General features: G+C 44.2%; 1 protein-coding gene across 18 annotated transcripts in view; it reads right to left on the bottom strand.

Annotated features, from left to right (window-relative positions):
• Positions 1-23,202, bottom strand: part of NFIA (nuclear factor I A) — a 350,608-nt gene that overhangs the window by 84,746 nt on the left and 242,660 nt on the right. For all 18 annotated transcript variants that reach the window (XM_048313292.1, XM_048313295.1, XM_048313294.1 and 15 more), the window contains one exon: positions 5,348-5,422. In XM_048313292.1, coding sequence (XP_048169249.1) covers positions 5,348-5,422 — 75 coding nt within the window. The remainder of the gene's footprint in view (positions 1-5,347; positions 5,423-23,202) is intronic.

Below are 23,202 nucleotides of genomic sequence, written 5' to 3'. Positions count from 1 at the left end.
ACACTTTCTTTAAGCCATGTTAATATTTAGCCTCTCTTTTTTTCCCATTTGTATGTATTTATTTTAACAGAGGGGCTGGGATGTGACCAAGATCATTACACGTGTAACACTGCAGTGAAGTGATAATGTGTTTAGGGTTAAATGGGAGAAACATGACATTTGACTAATAAACTTTTTCCTGTGTTGTGACTCCATAAACAAAGGGAAACACACTGTGCTGCTGCTACTGCTGGGAGGAAAGGGGAGCTGGGTGGTTTTTTTTTTTTTTGCAAGGCCTTTGTTTCCTCCACACTGTATCATTAGATTCAAAGAGGTTTCGCCAAATACAACAGATATGAAATGTGTGATGTTCATTTTAAAATTACAAATACAGCCTGCTATTGACCATCTAATTATGCTGAGTTCCATTTATAAACATAGCTAACCACTAAGTTTATAGAGACTTTTTGTGCTGCTTTAATAGGATATTGATCGAGAGCAAGGTTTGAGTGGACTGCCATTGAATTGTGTAATGGCATACAAAAGGCAAGGTCACGGCAACTGTTCACTCTATGCCTGCAGTCTATTTTTTATTATAATCTTTTTTTCTCCCTCTCATACCCAAGCCCACACAGAGAGTTTTGGATAGCAGTGCTTTGCTAAGGAATATAGAGTATCTTTTTAAACGTTAATTTTCGTGCTGCTGACTTTAACTGCCTTCACTACTGTAGTGCTTAGTACAGCAGAAAACATACGGGCTGCAGTTCAGAGAGAGCAGCTCTGTCACACCCCGGCTTGCACACACACGCTCTGTGAGGAGGGGAACAGCCTCTCCTGCTCTCCTGGGCTACAAGAAAGCATGCACTGGCCAGCCCAGCCCCTCCACAAGAGCCAAGGTGTCCCACACCTTGCCTTGCATGTGCTGGGATTCACTTTCCCTGCGGTCTGTTTGGGCTGGATGAGGGGCGCGAGGAGGCTGCGTTTCCTCAGTCGCATCCGCGCTCCGTGCCTGGAGTGCTGGCAATCCCTCTCATTCCCAGCCCTTGCCCTCATGGCAAGGACACTTCAGCCTCTGCCTCCATCCCCAAAGCTCCATCCCCAAGCCTGGCATCTGCTCCATCAGTGTGGCAGGATCCTGAGCTTCCCAAAACGTCCTGCCCACAGAAGCACCTGTGGAATTGTCTAAGTGTTTCAGGGATAATTAGCTGGACCATTTCTGTGTGTACACAGAAGCAGTGAGGAAGTTTGTGTGCTTGTGGTGCCACAGGCTCATCAGAAGGATTAGAAGTGCCCCCACTGCTCCTGGCAGCTCCTCCCTGCACACAGCACACGTCGAACCCAACGTGTGGCATTTTCAGGCCAGGGTGCAGTCAGAATTCCCTTGTTTATCAGCACGAAGAATGATGTCATTTTGACAAATAACACGCCACCAAACAAATATGTTTGATTTGGCTCTAGCGAATGTTCATAAATCCTAAATCTTTCTTCACATCCTGGGCAGTGCAGTTTATCTGGCTGCTTGAAGGACCTCCAAGGGAGGAGATCTTCCCAGCAGCTCTCTCTGCACAAGAGCACATGGTGCAGACTCAAAGCCAGGAGGGGAATGCATTCCCCATGCCTTTCTCCCTGCTCCAGCCTGCCGTGACCTCCCAGCCCTTGCCAAGGGAAGGGGACACTTGGCACCACGGCCACCCCTCTGCCAGCACCTTCTGCAGAGGGTCTTCTCCAGTGCCCTGCGATAGCTGCCCACAGCCTGTGGAATATTTTCCTAACAAGGGGAGAAAAGGAGGAGGTTTCACTTGGCCAACAGCTGGCTGTCAGTTCCCAAACCTGTCCATCTCTGATGCTTCTGCCTCTGAGCCTTTTGTTGTCAGCACAGACCTCTCCAGAGAGGGAAGAATGAAGCCTCTGTTATCTGGAAGGGTCTCCCCAGTATCTGGGGTGACAGACAACACTTAGAGAGGAGCTCACACCCTCTGCCTGCTAATAATGGAGGAGAACTGACAGCATGAGCTGCAACACCCACATCAGATGGGTTGGAGAGGAGTCTTTGTTTTCTCAGATGCACATCTATGATCTCTTTTCTCTGTTTTACTAGGCTCTGCAAGACTCAGCAGCTGGGCAGCATTTCGAAAGAAAATCTGCATCTATAGGACTGAAGAAAGCAAGTTTCTGTTACCAACACAGTCTAGACTTGTTCAATAGCTCACAGAAAGTGTGATGATCAGCACTGATAGGCAAGATAGATAACAGTAACAGCTGACCTTTCACTTGATTAATTCATTCCCCAAATCTGCATGATGAAGACAACTGCCTCTTACTTGAGACTCCTTCTCATGTGGACCTCTGGGAACTTTACTATATAAACCTGGCACATAATTGCTACCCGCAATATTTTGTAAGATTAATTTTAGATAACAGGCCACACCCAGTTAAAATTTTGGGGAACTCACGTATTTCCATCATTGTATTACCCAAAGCAAGCATTGAAAATAAAGTAACAGTGGGCATAGATAAAGATGACCTTTTTGGAAAGAGGACTGGTCTCAAATCAGGACACAGGAACACGCAGACAACCCAGAGAGGGTTATATTAACTTTAAAAGACCTTGCCTACCAATTTAGGCAAATATGCAGCAATTACCTTGCTGCTCTGTTATGTTAAATAATTCTTTGAATATGATCATGTGAATTAATACTGAGTTTTCTGGGAATATGCTGCTAGACTTGACATTAAACATATCCTACTGGGTAGCCAGGGCATGTCAGGCTGTGGGCTTCTCAGACCTCATAAAGTAAACAAGGTTAAGGCTGGTCAGTACATGTCTGGGGCATCTCCAAGGAAAATCCAGGGTGCTATCAAAAGCAGCATAGCTAAATCAGTTGCTGGCACTCTTCCCTCTGAGTCAGTTTTGAAGTGATATCCCGATATGCTTTGGGGACACTATTTTTGGTAGAGGTGCTGGCTTGTAGACAGGATATAAAACGGAGGTCTTGACCTCCCAGGATTATTAAAGAGCCCATGAAAAACAGTGCAAACCCCCGTGTCTGGAACAGATAAAAGCTGAATCTTTATATTTTTCCCACCAACACCTTCTTTCTTATTTCTAATAAAGTCCATGCTCTTTCTGCGTGCAGGTGCCCCATCCTTGAAGGTGGTGCACGTCAACTGCAAGCAGAGGGAACATCTCAGACACAGCTCATAATCTGCGAAACATGCTGAGTGCTAGGATTTCTGATACCCAGTGTTTCAGTTTAGTTACAATAAAATATCAGGGAAAATTAATAAGCTTGAAACACGATGCTCATGAGGTCAGTGCCAAGCTCTGGGGGAGGCTGGGAAGGCTCCAGGCAGGAGTGGGGCACTTTCCTAGGAAAAGTGCACACATGGAGCACGGCTGACAGAGTCCAGAGGCAGCTCTGCTGTGCAGGGCTCCTACAGCCAAGATAAGATTGTGGTGAAGTGGGATGCCTTGCAGAGGGGGAGGGTGAATCCTTTGGGCTTCAAAAGCCTCATGCTGTCACACTGAAATGAAGTGACATAACACGGAGATGTTCAGATCCTGGTGACAGCCTGGGTTTGTCCACCCTGGCTGCAGGTACCAGCCAGTCTGTGCTCTCTGGACAGCCAGTTAGATGCCAAAGCCTCTGCTTAAGCACTTCAGCAAGTGAACTGATTTGCAAATGTGCTGAGCACTCAGCAGCTCCTCTTGACTTCTGAGTCCTCTTAACTTTGCCCTTCTCTCAAAATTCCCACCAGTTGTCAGGGAAGGAAGCTCAGGAGAAATGTTTGCTTCAACATTTTTCTCTCTGCCTCTCTCCAGGGCATATAGCTCTCATGTATATCCCACTCATCATGCTCTCCTTGTGCCATCCTATTTTTGAATGTAAAGCCAATTTACTAGCTAGTGTCTTTCCAAAAGAGGAAATAAACCAGGAAAATCCTCTGAGAAACTCTGTGTTCTGACTCAAAACCACAGATTTTCTACTAGGTTTGTGCCAGTTGGAGATTCCAGCCCCAGAATGACTTAAATTACATGCCCAGAACCAGTACACAAATAAATATTTCTGCTATCTAAGAGAAGAACCATTTTTATCATTTAAAGATTGCACAGCCTAAGGTTTTTAAAGGGGCATGTAGTTGAGGGTTTCACCTGGAGCAGTGGTGACTGGCGACCATCTGATGTTATCCCATAGCTCCCCTCTAGCTGGAGAAAGATCACAGACTGGTTTGGGTTGGAAGGGACCTTAAAGATCATCCAGTCCCACCCCCTGCCATGGGCAGGGACACCTTCCACTGTTGCAGGGTGCTCCAAGCCCCATCCAACCTGGCCTTGGACACTTCCAGGGATGGGGCAGCCGCAGCTGCTCTGTGCCAGGGCCTCACCACCCTCCCAGGGAAGAATTTTTTAGATCCCTAAAGAACTTGTTCCTACACGCCTGGCTTAGCAGCAGTGTCTCTGCAAGACCCTGTCCATACTCTTCCCTTGGACTATCTGGATTATGTCATAGCAAAATACAATCAATGCACCTTTGATCAATGGAACAGGGTGGTGGCAGGTACTCTTAATTCAGTGTTGTTAGTGAGTATTGACAAGCCTGTAATGATCATGCTGCAGCATGTCACTCATGCTGGGGGCATCAGCACTCTTTAAAGGTCAAAACCCAAACCCTTCTAGAAGACAGAATTCCATACAGTTAATGGAAAACGTGGGCCTGGGGAAGTCAGGATGTGTGAGATTATCAGGGCTGAAGCTGGCACTGTTGTTGGCACTATTAATGACTTCGGCAACTTGCAGGTGCACAAACCCCAAATTCAGAGAATATCGTGAGCTGGAAGGGACCCACATGAATCATCAAAGTCCAGCTCCTGGCCCTGCACTGGGACAGCCCCAAGAATCACACACACAGGCAGGTTCACATGGCATAGATTAACACAACGTGAAAAAACAGCATCAGAAAATTTCCAGGCTTATGTGCACAGATCAGGTAATTTCCAGAGGTCTGGTTATAATACAGCCCTTGGATCCTCCCAGGGATCCATGGGAAGCTGATTTCTGTATGCATTTATCTGCACTTTGCCCATTTTCAGCTGGGTGCCAGACAAGCCTATCAACTTGCACATGCGAGTTTGCAGAATCAAATTATTTATCAGCTTACTTTAAAATTCTGCTTTTTTTATTTTCACCCATTAAAAGAAGTGGCACATAAATGCTGTCTACTGGCAAGAAGAGGGGAGAAAAGAGTCCAATTTTCAAGATGCTGTTTCTGAATTGAGGAAGGAAACAATAAGAATCAAAGGGAAAAAAAAAAACCACCTTGAATTGAATTGCAGAAACCACATAAACTGGCCACAAAAGGATACTTACTTTGTGAGACTCTTACTAGCTCAGTCACACTGAAAACACCTGATGTGACAAAACTGTCCTGGAAGCCCAAATGTCCTACAAAACAAACAGAGTGAGAGAACTGCGATTAGCTTTAAGCATTTAATGACAGTATTCTCAAATACTTTACTTTCATTTAGAGTTAAAATGTGACATCTAATTTCCCACTTAGCAGTAATTATTGTTTATGTAGGTGGGTAACCAGTCATACAGCTATGTAGGCTGCTTTGTGGTTTCTATCTAGAGGTTAGGAAAGCTAACATGACACATCAGCAGGGAGATTTTTACATGTTAAAGCATCTCAACAGGAAATCTGAAACAAAAGAAGACTATTTTAATAAACGGTTACCTTGGATGACCCCTAATGACTTCACAACTGAAATGAAAATACTGTACCTAGGAAACAGACAGGACAGCTAAGTTCCATAATCGTTTTGAACATTATTCTCTAAAGAAACATCTGATCAGGATTATCTACCCATTCATTCAAACAAAACAAGACTTAAAGATGTATTCTTCATTTTTCTAAGGTTACACTAGGGGGATCTTAAAAGAGCAGATGGTTAAAAAAAATTTAAATTAAGGCCTTTTCAACAACAACAACAAAAATTCTAACATTTAGAACTAGGTTTTGAAAAGAAAAATAAATCTCTGCATAAGAAAAAGTAATAACATTGAACTGTGGACTGTCTGGAGGAACCAGGGCGGACGCATCCACGCTCGCCTCCCTCGTGCGAGGAATGCCTCTACACTCGGTATCAAAATGTGATGGCACTTTACATAACAGTATTTTCCTTCTTCTCTGCAAACATGCCTACCACCAAATGTTCATTTAATTTTCACGGGTATGCTCAGTGACAAAGGAGCGGCCGGGCTGCAGCCCAGCGCGGGCGCGAGGGCCGGGATACGGCAGCTCAGGCGGGACAGAGCCGGACCTCAATTAGAGGGAGGGCTGCACTCGGCCGGCCAGGCTGACCTCCTGCTTTGGAAATCAGGGTCACAGGAGAAATCGCAGGATAAAGGGATTATTAAAAGAACTGTAAAGTCCTGCTTGCCCACAGGATAAGTGGCATACCTTTTTAGGCTGTCCTACTTAGAGTCACTGATTCCGGCGCACGCACACATTTATTATTGAATGTTTTGCAGGGGCACCATCTGCTCCATCGTTAATTGTTTGTCGGGCTCAGTACGATTTCCCTGCGTTCCATATATTCTCCTGCACCCCACGCTCATCCCAGGAATACCTGTGCACCTTTCTCTAGTGACCAGAGCAATAGGACTAACAGCAGCTGCATGTTTGTACTCCTGGCTTTTTTTGGGGTTGTTTAAACAAACCCAGCATACCCCACTGCCATTTCTACCTGTGGAATGGGATGCAAAAGGAATACATCTTCCGTACAGGTCTACAGAGGGTGGAATGTCAGGCAATGTGTCAGGGAAAGGTTTGAGAGAGATCTGGAGGGAGATGAGCTGTTCACCTCCAGCCAAGATCTCATGGAATTCTGCTCCTACACAGAAGAAGTTCCCTCTTTCTCCTAGGAGCCCACAGTGCCAGATGAACGCAGTCTCTAAGCTAACAGACTCGAGACAAGTTTCTGCATCAGGCATGTTTTTATACTCCAGCAATAATGATGAGTTTTCAAACTGTGTATATGTATATCTTTGGGCATCCTTGTGTATGTGTGTATACATATGTATTATGTACACAAACATATAAATATACACAAATCTGTCATGCTCCAGCTGTAGATAAATGTACTATAAAATATTGAAATTGATGCTGAAATTCAACACAAACAAATTCCTCAATCTGCAAACAAGGTTTTTATTTACATCAAGAGAATAAATTTTTCTCTACTTCAAATGAAAAAAAATGTTCTTACAAGCTTTTATTTTTCCTTATTTTCAATTTAGAAATAGCTCCCAGATAGCAGTAAGTGCTTTTGCCTGATCTGCTTTGTACTTTCCCACAATAAAGGTGATGACTACCTCATTCTGCTTTTTAGAAACAGTTGCTGCCCATACACAACGTTTGTTCACCGCCGATTTCCCAAGTATTTTTAATATGAAGATCTATTTTTCATATGCTGCAGCAGACCTGCCTATTGAATTAAATGATCTGTGAATTAAAAATAATTCTCCTAGGTCTTCACTGAAACCACTCATGTGCCTAAAATTAAGCATATGCTTAAGTGCCTTGCTGGATCAGGGCCAGGATGCTTACTACTCCGCAGAGCCCTTCGGAGGGAAGCCAGTCTATGCTATGTAACTTCTCACACTGTGCTCATCATGGCAGTATCTGAGCAACTTCCAGAAGTGCATCCAGCAATGCCACGAACATCTGCCACGTGCTGTTTTTTTCACAGCGCACCACACTGGCTCTGCTCTGGTGTCCACTCCCACCTGCATTTCTCAGGCAGGTTCCCGCTGCACAGAGAGTGAAGGTGAAATTTAAATATGGAAGGAAAAAAAAAAAACCCTCAAATCATAGCCACGGTAGGATATTTGGCTGATTTTTTAAAGGGAATGTCTAGAGCCCTTTGGAATTATCCAGTGAAAATGTGATTGTCGCAAGGCGAACCACATTACTTTAACCTGTCATACACAGGTAAAACCAGAAATGAAAGTGCCATTTTAAATACATTCTAACTCTCAGGGCATGAGAGAAGATGAGTAAGTTATCTTGGGCATGCTGATTTCAATATTCCTATCTTGGGTGCACCTGAAACGTCCACTTACTCCTGCAGGAGCCTTCCTTATAGGAGTACATGTAATAGTAATCATTAAACAATAGCGTGGTTAGATTATCCTCCTTCAATACTGAAAATAAACATTTCACAAATGAAAGGTGAATTTCACAACTCTCCAATTCGGTATTTACTTATAAACATTAGGAAATTGGGGGCTTGTCTTGCCAATCATTAATAATACCTTCATACCCACAAAAGCCATGTCCTTGGCTTAGAGCTGTATCATGAATATGTTTTGATGTACGGTTGGTCTGTGAATTTGCAGTTCAGTAGAACTCCATGAAATTTTAAAGGTTTGCCTGGATGGCTCACACTGCAAAATCCAGGCCTAAGACTCTCATTTTTGCTGAGCTGGGGTGAGAGAAGAAAACAAGGGAAATAGTACAAAGAACCTAAGTGTGTAAAAGAAGAATTACTGGGAAACAGCAGCATTGCCAAGAGATGTGAAGTTAACATTATTAACTGGGGTCAAAAGGCAAAAACTTATCAATTTGGCTGATTCACTTAATTTTGAATGAGAAGGAAAATAGTTATAGTCAAGCACTTACATATGCAGATGTTAGCATTAACGAACTCCTGTACTGAAAAGATGATTAAACATTCTGAAAGCTCCCAAGATTTACTTTTCATAGGGCACTTTACTGGAATAATTGAGCTGTGATAATTTTCCTCAATATCCAAAAGACAGGACATTGAAACTGCTGTGTATGACAGGTTATGTCTGCAGCTTTGTGCAACAGTCACAGTTTGGTAGCAAAGCAGCTGCTCAAAATGAACCTTGCAGGGTTCATTCACTCAAATTTTGGGTACAAATTAAGACACGTGGCTGGCCAAGGCAGGCCCTGACTCAGCAAAGCTGTTGGAGCACGTGCTTCATTTCCATCACATGCCTGACTAAAGCACGTCCTCACTGCCCTGCCAAACAAAGATGGGCTGACAACCTTAAGGAAGAATTAAAATAAAAAGTTGATTCATTCCTTCAGTCGAGTCTAGGGGCAGGTAGGGCTTAGCTCATCACCTAAGATCTCACTTTGGCCCACAGAGATGATCATCTTTCCCCTAAGGGGGGAAAAACCCCAGGATAATAAGACCAAATTGAATAAAGCAGATCAGGGTGGTAACTAATAAATCATTGTGCACAACAGCAGAGTGTTATTGTACCAGGTACCCATGGAAAACATCTTCCCATAACTTGATGGCTGCTTCAACTGGGGAGAAAATTTGCAATGCCATTTACATATTCTTCTTTTGGATCCCAGCAAAGAAGCCAGAAGAAAAGGCTTCAATTGCTGAAGCCTAATTCTGATCTCTCTCAAAGAAGTTTTAAACAAACCTTTCTACACTGATCAAATAGAGTTTCACCTCATTTTCTCCTAATTTACACTGGCAGAGGAGAAATCAGGATTAGGACTTGTTGTCTAGTGCTATTTGTTTTGAATTATTAAGCAAACATTCCTATTTCAATGAGTAAACGTGTACAAAGGCAACTAACCTTCGTCCTAAAATCGAGTTTACAGGGAGAGTATTGTCTGCTTTCCCAATTAATGCAGTAAAAAGGAGTCTCAGACGTTGAGCTACCAATCAAGAGCTTGTGTTGCAGCTTGAGAAAATCATGACTGATGCAATTACTTTTATGTAGAAAGTCTGAATATAGTCTATAGGTTAAAGTTCATCGGGTTATTGTTCCTTAATTGAATATCTGAAGATGTTTTCAAGGTGCTCAAGGTATTACTGTTATTTAATTAGCAGGCTTCCTCGTGCAATCCAACAGTATTATTTTTGCTATAAAATAGTTAAATTGCGCCACAAATATACAAGGTATTTTCTAAACAGAGATACAGCTGGTTTCCTGAAAGCTAATAAATAAAACCAGGAGAGAGTAACTCCTTTGAAGATGGAAAAATCCAAATCCAGTTATTTTTCTTCCACTACAATCTGTGTGACAATGTATTAAGCTTCAGAGAACAGCTTTTTGGGAGACTTTGATTACTTTTCAGTGTTTCAAAATTACACAAGTCCCCCAAACTAGCACTGAACCCATTTCTAAAGCTTTTTTTCATGTTTAGCATCTCGCTATACATAGCCATCTTAAAACCTTAAAATAGTAATAATCAATTAGGGTCTCAAGCCTATTATCTTAACCAAATGCCTGATTAAAAGAAAAGCCCTCTCTGCTCGAAGTGCAACTTGATTCCTTTTGGTTTTATCCTCTATCTAGATAATCCCATGTTTCACAAACAATGCGGAGCAATAATGTTGATGAGAAAATTAATGTCTGTATCACACAGCACATGCAGGCCTGGAGAGAGGGGATGTTATCAGAGGGAACCCGGCTCACCCTGAGGACTCCCAAAAGATTAGCTGAGGAGGATGGGGGTGAGGGAGTTACTCCTAATCTGCATTCACCAGCAAAAAAGAAAGGACTGAACATGCGTGCTTCAGTCAAGACCTTCATAACATTTACACTCTGCTTAATTGGAAGGTGAGTTTATCAAGGCTGGGCTGACCCAGCTGAGGCAGCCCCACCACTGCTGAGAAATAGCTCAGCTCTATCCCACGCTGGAAATACAAAGCAAGATCCAGGGGGCTAAGCCGAGTATCTAAAAAAACTAACTCCATATCTAAAAAAAAACGGAGATTGAAGAGACCACCTATGCCAGCCACAGTACTCTGTCTAAGGGAATGTCTGTGCCAGTCCGATGGCAGACAGCTCCAGGCTGGGATACTGCATGTTGCAACAATGAAATCTGCATTTACCAGCAGCCCCCAAATACTGATCACCGGAGCTGCCATGGTGGCCTTATTTTAACTGCCTTGTACAAAATGCACTCGTCAAATTTGTAAATGATAAACCTTTAATGGTAAATTAGACCGCATTTTTAATTCATGGACATTTTATAGAAGAGTTAAGCAAGACATTATACATTGCAGGTGATACAGAAACATCTCTCGTTCCCTGACAAATGCTCCCACTCCTATTTTCGCTTGTTATTTCCAATTTAATTTTAATACCACAGCAACAGCTCACCTTGGACAAATTGCACATTCTCTTATGGAACGACTGCGGGGCCACATGCCACAGACGCTGTTATTTCCCCTGGCTCGCTACCTGCCTTTGGCCAAGGTTTTAAGAAGCACCAGAACTTTCTTTGTGGCCCATAGCAGGATGGATTAGACCGTCCAGGGCATGTCGTGTTAGTACAATAGAGGAACACTTTTAAGACTTTAAAGTCATGTAATACAATTCTAGGCTGGATCTTTCTTGTTAAAAAAAGTAGAATGGGAGTGATTGAAAGAGAAAAGGGCCAATATTTGACAACAGAAATCAGCATAACCTCCTAACAGCGGCAGTCATGGATGACTGCCCTTTGACCCGAGGAGATTATGTGGGATTTCAATGACAACAGCTGGAAGTGAGCATGTGAGAATAGAGAACACAGATCTGAGGCCTCCTACAAAAGACTGCACAATCCCTGCCCAGATCTGAGTGTTGATTAGAAATTGTTTCCTGGTCCTGGCTTAATAGACTGTGATAATGAAAGTTTTGTTAACCCTTCACAATATGCAAAACCACTGGTAAATGATTTGCCTTTTTGGGTTTTAGCTAAAAAGTCTGTAACCAGCAGACAGTGAAATTGTCTGTCTAAAACTACTTGTTTTTGTGGGTGCCCAGAGCCCAAGTTCAGCTCCTTTTCCATATGGTTTGTGGCCGCTGGGAATCAACGTCTGCTGGGGGTGGCTTGGAGGAAGGATTCTCACCCTTCCCTAAGGAACCCACCTGACCAGGGGTCCTCCAGAGGTGAATCAGAACACAAATACATGTGTAACCTCTCCCTGCATGTTACCATTCCTACTCACGGCACTTCAGAATCTCTAATGAGAACAATGCCTAATTATTCTTTTAATATTTGTCATATTGAGCTTCAGTCTGGGTTGTGAATTAATAAACGTGGACCAGAGCAAATGTGGCATCAGGTGTGTCACCAACAGCCTGATCCTGCACGGATCCACTGCAGCCTCAGCTCTTAGGAGATTCAACTCATTTTATATTTAAGTGCAGAGATAGGGGAATTAATGGAAACTTATTACCGTTAATGAACCGATTACAGATTGCAATCAATCACGTCAGGTTTTGTCCAAGTGGTGGCACACGGATAGTTCCTTTCTCTTGAAGACAAAGGTCTTCTTGAAACATTGAAAGCATTTCAATTCACGTTAAAGCCCTTGTGTAATGGAAACCATTCCAAGATCTAAGATGTCTGGTGTGGTTTTTCATTTCTGATGAGTCCTAACATCTCTGGGTACTTTTCAGTACTTGCGTGTGTGAGAAATCAGTTAATACAGTTTTCTGATAAAATGACAAAAATTTAAAATCTCCCTGTCTACCATAAACCCAATTGGATGAAAAAACCTGCATTAGTACTGATAGGGGCCTATAGCTTGAAAAACAACAGATGTCTTAAATTAGCATATTTCTGTTTCAGGTCCTCAATCCAAAAATCAAATATTAAAGAAAAGAAGAAAAAAATCATGGTAAATGGTCATACTCATTTGGCAGCTTATAAAATAATGTGCCTCCTCAAAAGCGTTTCAAAGTAAATGAGACGAAATCTACCTTGGGATAATAATTCTGGAATATTTATAGCATCCAACAATAAAAAGAGTAATAAAAAGAACAGCCTGCCTCCCTGAAAATAATAATATGAAGGAGTTATTTATCTTCGTATTTTCATATCAACCCTGGTTACAAGAGCAATGACAGCTGCGATCTCCAAGGTCTGTGGTGATATTGCCAGTGACTCAGTGTCCAAATGGAGCTTCCAGGGAAAGCTGGCAGCATGTGCTGCTGCAGGGTGCTCCCTGGCACCCACCAACAGGCTCACACCCACCCCATGGCAAATATGGGCACTGGAGGGGAAGACCCAGAAGGGGATACTGCCATCCCTGCCCATCTACCCCTCAAATGCCTCTGTAAAACAACATCCCAATCATGAGTGTGGCATTGCACTAACCTCAGGACCCCCCAGACAGCTGGAAAACCTCCTAAAGAGAATAATGTAAGGATCACAGTTCTATCCATGGGCTAGTTTTTGATGTCAGCATCTTATTTCTGGTGGAACCTGAGAACAAGGGCTTGTACAACTCGTTTGTCTGTGGCCAATTGCGCATGCTCCATCAGCTGCCCTTGCTCCTCTCTCCATCATCTGTCCTTGCTTCTCTCAATCCTCACCAAGTATAAATTGGTATTTTGCCTCCTGAATCCGTCCACTGGTTTCTAGGAAGCTGCTGGCAGGAGGAAGGAGCCGATGGCAGGGCTGTGTGCCGTAGCCGTGTTCCGGTCCGCACGCCGCCAGAGCATGCCTTGGAACATGCAGAGTCTACTTGGGTTTACACTGCTCCAAATTAGAATTTAGCTACAGTATTAATGCCATAAATATTATTGTTCATGCTGTGTGAAGAACATCAGTGTGAAAATAAATGTAAGGATATTTAAAAACTGGTGTGGAATACTTAGGTATTCAGACTAATCACGGGCTGAAATAAGCACATTTGTTTCAAATCCTGTTTATAGCACTGCAGCCCCTCCCTCCTTTAAATCTTCCTCTTAACCATAGTGATGTTTATTGAATACCTGTCATTTCTCCAGCAGCATGTGCCAACAGCGGCTCACCAGTGCCAGGCTGCATGAAAACCCTTCTGTCTCCTATTCTCCAAGGGGCTCCCTTAGATCAACCACTACCATACCCAATACACTGAAACCCATAAATTTGCAGATACTGTAGTCAAAATTCTTAACAGGAAAGTGCACCCATTTTGCCCAGTGTAGCATACTGAAATATCACATGGTGAGAAGCATTTCTCACCATGTGTAAACTGTCAATTTGATTTGAAATTAAAATTTTTGATTAACATGAGCATTTCTGAGCCTCCCGCTGGCAGCAGCCCTATTGCTGAAAAGTGACATGATTTGTGACACACATGCTGTACAGAAGCCCCATGCCAGCAATTGTTAAAACCATTTTCATTCTACTTTAATACGGTATGACACTCAGGAAAATAATTTTAATATCTAGGAGAAAGAGGGTAAAGGCTTAAGGACTGAAGTCCTTTATGGGTGTAAAGCGGGATTAGAGCAGCACGGAAAATCAGCATGGAGGTCTCCCCATCTCACAAGTCATGTCTCTTTTCAGCAATAGGAACCATCTGCAGGAGGCTAAGAAAGGTCCATGCTGAAGCACAAAGCCTTCTTTTAAATCCAGTTGATATTTCAAACACAGCATGAGGTACTTTCCACCTATGAATGCCGAGATGCTCATGCATGGGGAAATGCTTGCAACTCCAATAATTAAACCCTCTCGGATGGGAGGTAGGATTTTCTGGTTTCCACAGCAGTCTGTTATTTTTCCATGTTTATCATTTCCCTGGAGATATCAGTGGTCACCGGAGATACTAACATTTATACGGCGAATTACTTACGAAAGAGGAAAGTTTTGTGACTACTGGGACTTTTAAGGCCGGGAATCTACCTCTTTGTCAGGGTGGCGGGAAGATTTTTGCCAGTTTAAACAGCTACCAAGTGAACACAAGAAGCAGGACAGATTTTAAGGCTCTGATGTACGCAGGCAGGAGACAAAAGTTCAGAGGGGATTTTTATAAACGTAAGCCTGTGTCACTGCTGCAAGCTGCTGACTCAACTGTGTCACCTGCGTGTTTCTCAGAGAAATGGATCATTTCTTTTCCAGTAACATCATGTTCTGAGGAAGTTTATCATGAAACAAGTATCACGAACAGTCATTCTGAGCAGCAGAACAGCTTTGATACGTGTCGACACGCATCTGACTTTTCTTTGAGCTCCTAGCACTATTCATCACATTAAACACTCCGCTCTGCTGGACTCTCTGTTCCTAGTAAACACAGAGCGATTTCTAATTGCCATAACACAGCAAGTTAAAAAAAATATAGTATTTCAAAAGTAATTTTAGATGGTGAAATGAAATACCAGGATGATTCAGATGCCCTGGAATCATTCAGGCCTGAACATAAAGCCATGGGCTCATTTATGTTGATAACAGAGCTCAAGAACTCGATCTGCATGAAAAACATGATCCTTAATAAAGCTGTGATACACAGTTACTAGAAGTATGCAGATTCTTTCAAAAAGTCTGAAGTTTAAATAAGCATTGTGTGTGAATATCTCATTTTAATTAATATATTGCCAAGAAATTATACAACTGCACTCAGCGATGCTGTAATTATTTTAGGATCTATAAAACCCTCCCTCAGCACCCTCCAAGGTTACCCTTCGGACATGCTTGGGGCTGGACCAAGGGAGTCTGAAGTCCTGTGGACACAGATTTAGGGGGCTATAAAAAGAGTATCAGGCATTTTTTAATGTGCATGTTAGTTTATAGTTATAGGAATAATCCATGTGTCCAGATAATATGGCAGGATTCTCTAGGAAAGCCCAGAGTCCAGGAGGAGCTGGTGGGGACAGGGTCAGGTGAGGGAAGCTTCCCTGCCCCACTTTGCTGGGTGATAAGGACACAAACCCCAGCGACTTCATCAGGTGGTTCCTCTCATCCTCCCTTCCTGGCACTCCCCTCTCTTCACACCACAGCACTTCTAAAAGGCTGTGGCAGGACACCACGATAATGGAAGCTGTAGAAATACCTGCTCAAGATTAGACTGTACAAATGTGATGCCAAAGTAAGAAAGCTGGGCATGGAAGCTGAGTCACAAGGATCAGCCAGCTCCACCTTTCCCCATGACTTTCCCTTCAGAGCTACTTCTTACACCTTCTCAGCTGACACTACTGGTGAGCAAACTGTAATTCACAGTAAACTCCATGGATATTGTGTATTTACCTGTTGTCCTTTCAATTGAGTTCTTGGAGTTTTCTCTCCAGGAGTCTCTTACTCCTCTGTTCTTTGCACAGAACTAACTCTGATAGCTTTTAGTCCCAAATAGGCTGACTTCTGGTTACACATTAGTTATTTTAACACACTTTACACGTTAGTTATTCTTGTGGCTGGGGAGGAAAGAGATTTGTCACTAGTTATGTCATGTCATGCACTCGTCTGCCTCTGACTGACTCCACTGGCAGAGTGAAGGTGCATGGGCAAAGTACTGCACACCCCTGGAAGCAACATAACCCCGTCCCTGGGTGACCCAGGCTCATACCCCAGGCTCTGCCAGGTCTCTGCCTCCCCAAGCACTGAGGAGGAAGCCCCACAGACTGACTGACTGACTTCCCAAGCTCTGCTGCACTCAGGGTTAAGCAGGCAACTACGCTTTCAGACAGCGGTGGAGAACACCCAGTGTATTAGTGGGCAAGTCCCCAGCCAAGTCCCAAACTAGCAACATAAATCTAGTGGGAAGAGACTGCTGGATGTGGAAACCAGCAGCAGAGGTCTGCACGATGACTGAGACTCTCTTTCCGTTTCATTCTAAGTTTATGTTTTGTAGGGCAGGATGCCCTGTCTACATTCCTTTACGGACTAAGAATGGACATTTATTAACAAGTACTTGGGCGGACAGCCCAAAACTCCAGACTCCTGGCCTGGGACTGCAGGCCAGAGAGGGCCAATGACCCCTGTTTGTGTTTACTGTACTTCTACAGACACATGGTGGTGTGATAGAGGCATTCACTTTCTCAGGTTCAGGCCAAGGTCAGGCCAGAACACGGACCAAGTTTATTTTTCTCGTGTAATCTGCTCAAGCTGTAGCCCAAAGGGGGCCTCGGAGTTCACTCATTGTGAGGGATTCAACATTAACACAGTAAACAGAGGAGGCAGAGAGGGACCTTGTTCATCCTTAACTGATTTGAAGTGCTTATCCCGTGTGTGGCAGATTGGGTGTTCCAGGGGAGGTGCTCAGGGAATTGGGATGATGTTGGTGGGATGTCTCATCCCAGGAGGGTGCCTGCAGCAACTCGGACATGCTCTTGGGGTACCAGTGAGGACCTGAGATGAATCTGTTGCTGGAAGCTGGGCTGGGAAGCTAAGCCTTTTCACTCCCTTCCTGTGGCAGAAGATTTGCCTCTCTAGAGCCTCTAACCCGTCCCAGCAGTCAGTGTGCATGGCACAGTGCAATACCCAGGGATGCAGAAACATGGCACTGGGATGGACTGCCCTATCCTCATGTATTTAAGACAATCTGAAGATACCACAGCAGCCAGGACTTCATATTTTGGGCCATGGCTAGCAGTCTGGCCTGGGACAGTTTGTACTCTGACTGACTTTCAAGTTGGCAGGGAAAAATGAAAAAGGAAAAGGAATTCCACTGGCAGGGAGCTCTACATCAAAGTAAAGCAACTCAGGTAAAAACAAAGCCCATCTATTATGGTTTATGATGCATAATCATTCATTTCTTCTCTGTTCCTCCTTTGCTTGCATTACTGAAATGCAGAAATAAAGGGAAAAATAATGATGGATGGATTTTGGAAAAGTTAGAGTTCAACTCAGGATGGATGGGATCCCAAACATTTCAGATTCTTATCTCATCGTAATTGGAATAGCTGAACCTCTCTTGTCTGCAAAATTAGGCAAGGCATCCTGTGAGAATGGGCTCGTTTTCACAGAAGTTTAGTCCCCAGACACATGAAAGAATGAAAACAAGAACTGGAACAGAACATTTTAACTTTCGAATAACGGCCTCATTTGGGCAGTTTAGAACAAAACTTCACTGGAAGAGCTGAGGAGGAAATTCTCGCTGCCAGTGTGCCCATCCCTAGACACATTCCTCCACTGAGCACACGAATACTTATCAAAAATGATAATTTATCTAAGAAACTCCCATTCTGTAGCATTCAAAAGAAAAACAGAAAGGGAAAAAGTACGCGTGGGCAGTAGATACACTGTCCACTCTTCTAATGATGAAGAAATCATTCAGCCAAATCCACATGCCCTGCTAGATCCACCTTTGCTCTTGAGCAACTCTGTCTCAACTCTGTCTATTCTGGCTTGTCAGGATGAGTGGGAGAGGGATGGGTGACTTCCTCCAGCAGCAGAATCTCAGGGCTGGAGCAATTACAGTGTTAGACTGAAACATCTTGGTTTTAAAGCTCCCTGAGGTTCAACAGAGAGAGAGATTCATTCTCAAAAGACCTGGTATCTCCACTGATTACAGAGGGACAGTGAGGATTTTAGGTTCATCACTGGTGTCTTGTTTTAATGCCTAATGTTAGATGGGGTGAAATCCAAGTCTTCTTAGTCCACGTATCACATCAGCATAAATCTGGAAGAAAATTTGCTTTCCTCTCCATTCCTTGCCCCAAGCAATCTCTCTTGACATTCTCCATCCTTACAGTTTTATCTGGCTACTTTTTGTTTGTTTGTTTTTTTGAGTTCAGAAGCCTGTAAAATCCAAGAGCTGCTGAGTTATCCTTGTGTTCCTGCCCTTCATCCGGTTCGTTTGCAGGAGGGAATAATGATCTGTCACCAAGGTAAATTCACTGCCCGGCAGATAATGCCACAGTGTTTCTGCTGCCCACTTCACAGTAAGACATTCTTTTTCAATGATGCTGCATCTCTGTTCTCGTGGGAACAGTTTACGGCTGACATAGCAATAGTAGTAATAACAGCTTACATTTATATTGTACATGGGATGATCTTTATTTCCTTCTCCTAACAGTGGACGGCTCCCAGTCCTACTGCAAATCCATCCTTCATGGCCATGGCAGACAGAAATCTGGGTTCACTAATACTGGGCTGCCTCGTTCCTCAGCTGCTTGCTTGGGTTGTCACATCCTTTCTAGCCCACTTTGTTATTGATTTAAATGGAGCCGTGGGCCACTACCCAACCACTGCTCTAAGCCTTCCCTCACAAAAATCTGTGGGGATCCCCTCCTGCCTCAAAACCACAGCCACCTCAGTCTGTCAAGCTGCTGTCCACCCTCTCCTGCTTCTCACCTCTTCCCTTCCTCCTGCAGCTCCAGCTCTGGCATGCTTGGCTGTACGATAAAATTGGCTCCCCTCTGTATGGCGTGGGGGACATGGCCAGCTCACTGCATTCTGCTGCTGGAAACTTCCTGAATGCGAATTCCCCGATTCTGAAAATCAGGACTTTGAGGTCTAACATGTGGGAAAATTGCAGGAGGTCTGCAGTGCAAAGCTGGTCAGGTGGGGACACCCCCCAAACACCAGCAGGTTTTCAAATGGAGATGCAGCTGTCAAAGAGCCTTCTGTTACAGATAAAATCTTAAGAGTAAGGAATTAAAGCAGAAAAATAACAGGGACAGAGGTCTGGATTCTCTGAGAGTGAGAGTGGTACAGCTACATAAGCAGCATCCCTCCCTTATGATTCCGGGAGAAGAAATACCAGGAAGGGGTTTGGCCCACCGTGGGCTGAGAGCTGGTGTTGACACCCCTGCACCTGGCTAGGGCAGGGGGACTTCTGGGGTGCCATGGTGGCCCCATGGGAGGGCACACCACAGACACGGTTAGGGTGCTGGCCATATGTCCTGCACAGGCCAGATAGAGAGAAGAGAACTATTCGGATACTCTGGAGCAGCCCTATCACTTCCTTGTGCCTCCCCTCACCAGGGACGGGAGCGAGGTGCCAGCTCCTCATCCCAGAGTGTGGCTTGCAGCAGATCCCCTTGCTTCAAGTGCAAGTGAGGGAGGGCGGGAGGTAATGATTAGAGACACTCTAAAATGATTGCATTAATTGAATCTTATGAAAATGGAAAACAATGGCAATGGGTAATAATAAAACCCCACTGTAACCACGCACATCTCTTGTTTACTAGAAAGTGCTTCAGTGACTACAGATTTACTCTGGGGCACAGCAGGAAACTTTTCTCCTTTAAATTTAATCAGCCCTTTTTTTTTTTTTTCTTTCAGAGAAAAATACCAGCTATCAGATCTGTGCTTCCCATCCACTCCTAAGACTCCTCAGTGCAGTGCCTGGAGGTGATAGTGTGAGCTCACTCAAGAATGTGAAGGCATTTTATAAATCATTTGGTTCCAGCAGGAGGGGGAGAAAGGGAGAAGGCAGAGGGATGATATAGTTTACAGCACATTCTCAGCAGTCACTCCCAACTGTCAAACTTCAGCATTTTCTTCAGTTGCAACAGTGGTTAACAAAAAAATGTTAAGACAGCAGACATGAAATGCACATAGTAAGCAGCACATTTAATCAACTGGCACCTTCCTACCACCCCACCGCCAAAATCTATCTGGACACTATCACAGCCCAGAAAAAAAGTTGTACAAGTGAAGATAGGGCCCTGAAAAAAGGAGCAGAAACGAACAACACAAACTGCTGTAAACAACTTGCGGCGCCCTTTCTTGTGCCAGATAACAACAGCAGAGTTAAAGGAGTGTGTTAACAAGTGTGGCTCACTCGCCTCACCTTCCTCCTGCCCCTTTTGCCATGCTCACTTCCTTGGCTCCTGGGAAAATATTTGGGGACCATTGCAAATAAAAGTCTCCTTCTCACTTTCCAAGAAACAGATCTGGTACTTTTCCATTTCAGTCACACCAGAGCCAGGCTTCAGAGGGGATTTTATTCTCACAACTCTACGAGAGTTCCCCAAGTTTCTTTCCAGTTCCTAGCTAGCAACTTCTGCAATTAAAAAGTAGTACCTGCCATTAACAAATAGTATCTAATTATCTATGGAAGTGATGAGGCCTTTTCTGGGAGCCTGCTCTCACTAAAGTGCCCTCCCTGACAACAGCTACAGTCCAGTATGCTGCTTTCAGGAGCTGTGTGTTGCCCTTCACATGCACCTCCCTGCTGGTGTACACAACTCCAGGTTTACAAATTAAGGCGACTTGGAAAGCACCTGATTAACCCATGAATCTACAATACAGGCAGACAAACAGGTTTTTTCTGAGTGTGCAAACCAAGTATGAGTATGAAGGTTTGGATCCATTTGAAAGAAAACCACCTTGTACCTGTAAAACCACAAGATTCATACAGGCAGAAACCAGAGGAAGATGTGAAAAAACGACAGACCTTTTCATAGTGTGTAGATATATTTGGAAAGGTATGGAGTCAACAGAACACCTCTTGCACTGGTCAGGAAGTCAGAGAAAAAGAACACCCGAGTGTGAGCGGGAAAGTGCAATCCCTTATCTACACTTGGACATTCCTGCCCGGATGGACCAAGCTCTGGCTGAAGCCACAGAAGTTTAGGTGCTGGTAGTTCAGGCACAGTGAAGGATAAGTGTGTAAGTAGGAGGAACGTATGGCTTGCTAAGAAGTGCCAGACTGGCTGGGGCTGGGGTCACAGGGAATCTCTGATGCCCTTGGGTGGACTCATTGGAAAACAGAAAGACACCCACGCACACAGATGCTGCTGCCACTGCCTCCACCTCAAGCCTTCTTCCCCTCCGACTTCTGCAGGAAGGGAGCCAGCACCTCCCCAGCTCGCCTGCACAGCACAGCTCCCAGCACACATTTTTAACTTCCAGTGGTTTGACCACAGAGGGCAAAATTCTGGCCAGGGAGCACTTCCGATGGCAGGAGAGCAGCGGTGAGCCAGCCTGGGTTTCGCTGCTGTGATCTCTGAGTGGAGGGTTCCCACTCACTGCCACACTGCCACAAAGAGACACCACCTAAATAGATGTGGAGTAATGAGTACTTCGGATAAGTGACTGATTTCAGAGGGGGCTTTTATCCACAGGCCCTGTATTTATAGTTCAAGCCTTTTCAATTAATACGCACACCCTAAAAGAATTAAACTACTAATTATCACATTTTACCGTGGTTCACAGAACTTTCATCAGATCTAGTAAATGAAATCACAAGTTCAGCAGAGGAAGCTTTACTGCGCCAAATTATGTCAAGGGTATATATCATGTTGATAATAAAAGATCACTTGGTTGGAAGCCTAACCTAGAAGGTTGGGGAGGCGTAAAAAGTTCACATTTTGGATCATGTTGCTCTGGTGTGGGCGTTTTGTGGTTTTTTTCTTAGTTATTGTGGAAGGCAATTCTCCTGCAAGTAAAATTTTCCCTTTGTCTTACATTACCGAGCATTAGGGAATTTTTACATAGAAAGACAAATAGAAAGGTTTGGGGTTTTGTTTTGCAAGTCAGGCCTTGGCACCACATCCTCTTTCCACTAATAAACTCCCCTCTCCACTCAACAGAAATTAAACGATGCCCATACCACAAATAAACTCCTTTCCCTAAGTGCCCAGCTTCGTGGTGGGCAGGGTGGTGTTTCAAAGCATCCTTCAGCCTGTGGTCCGCTCCGGCGGCCGCAATTACTCTGACGCAACCCAGCTCTCAGCTGTTAATTAAACAGCAACTCTCTCAAGAAGACAGACATTAGAAACAGTTGTAGGGAAAGCTGGAGGCTGCTCACAGCTCCAGCTGCCCTGTCCAGGATCCTGGAACATGGGACATGGGTAGCAGGGGGTGCCATGGCTGCCTGCCCATCCCAGTGCTGCCACAGAGGAGGGGGCAGTGACCTGGCACTGAGGTGCCCTCAGGACAAAGAAAATCCTTGACCCTGCAGAGGGAAGCTCAGGAGTTCCCTAAGAGGCTGCTCCTGGCCATCCCATTTCCAAGCTGCCCTCTAGATGGCCCTTGCTGTTATCTCGTGGATAAAGAATTCATGGGAAGGAATGGAATGGAGCCGCAGAATAAAAATATATTTTTGAAACGACTTAGAATAATCGCAGCTGTATTTATGCACCTTATCCATTGGAAAGGTTCATTGCCTTTTTTCTGTACACACATGGAGAAATAAAAATATATACTCGAGCCACATTTTTATTTCTCCTCTCCTTTGCAGCGTTCAGCCACTCCAAGTGTAATGAACGTTTCATGTCTTTCAAGCACTGCTTTGTCATGCTATAAGCATTCATTTCATGCTTTGAATATTTCCTGTCATACTTGCCGTGGATGAATTTTTGTGGGAATGCTTTGCTTGTGAAGGTTAATGGTTAGCAGCAGCGAAAACTGAAGCCCTCTGTCAATCCCCAAGCCTCAAGCACTGCAGGTCACTGATGAGAAGGGTCTCCAGCCATCCCCAGCAGTGGCTGCACAACTGACCCCACTGACGTTCCCGTTTCTCGCCTGACTGACAGTCAGTGCCATTTGCCATCACTGGATTCCCCCAAGAGAGTGCCAG

The sequence above is a fragment of the Corvus hawaiiensis genome, chromosome 9 (genome assembly GCF_020740725.1).
Source record: "Corvus hawaiiensis isolate bCorHaw1 chromosome 9, bCorHaw1.pri.cur, whole genome shotgun sequence".
NCBI lineage: Eukaryota > Metazoa > Chordata > Aves > Passeriformes > Corvidae > Corvus > Corvus hawaiiensis.
Note: the sequence above shows the minus strand (reverse complement) of the source record. Positions and strands in the feature narration are given on the sequence as shown.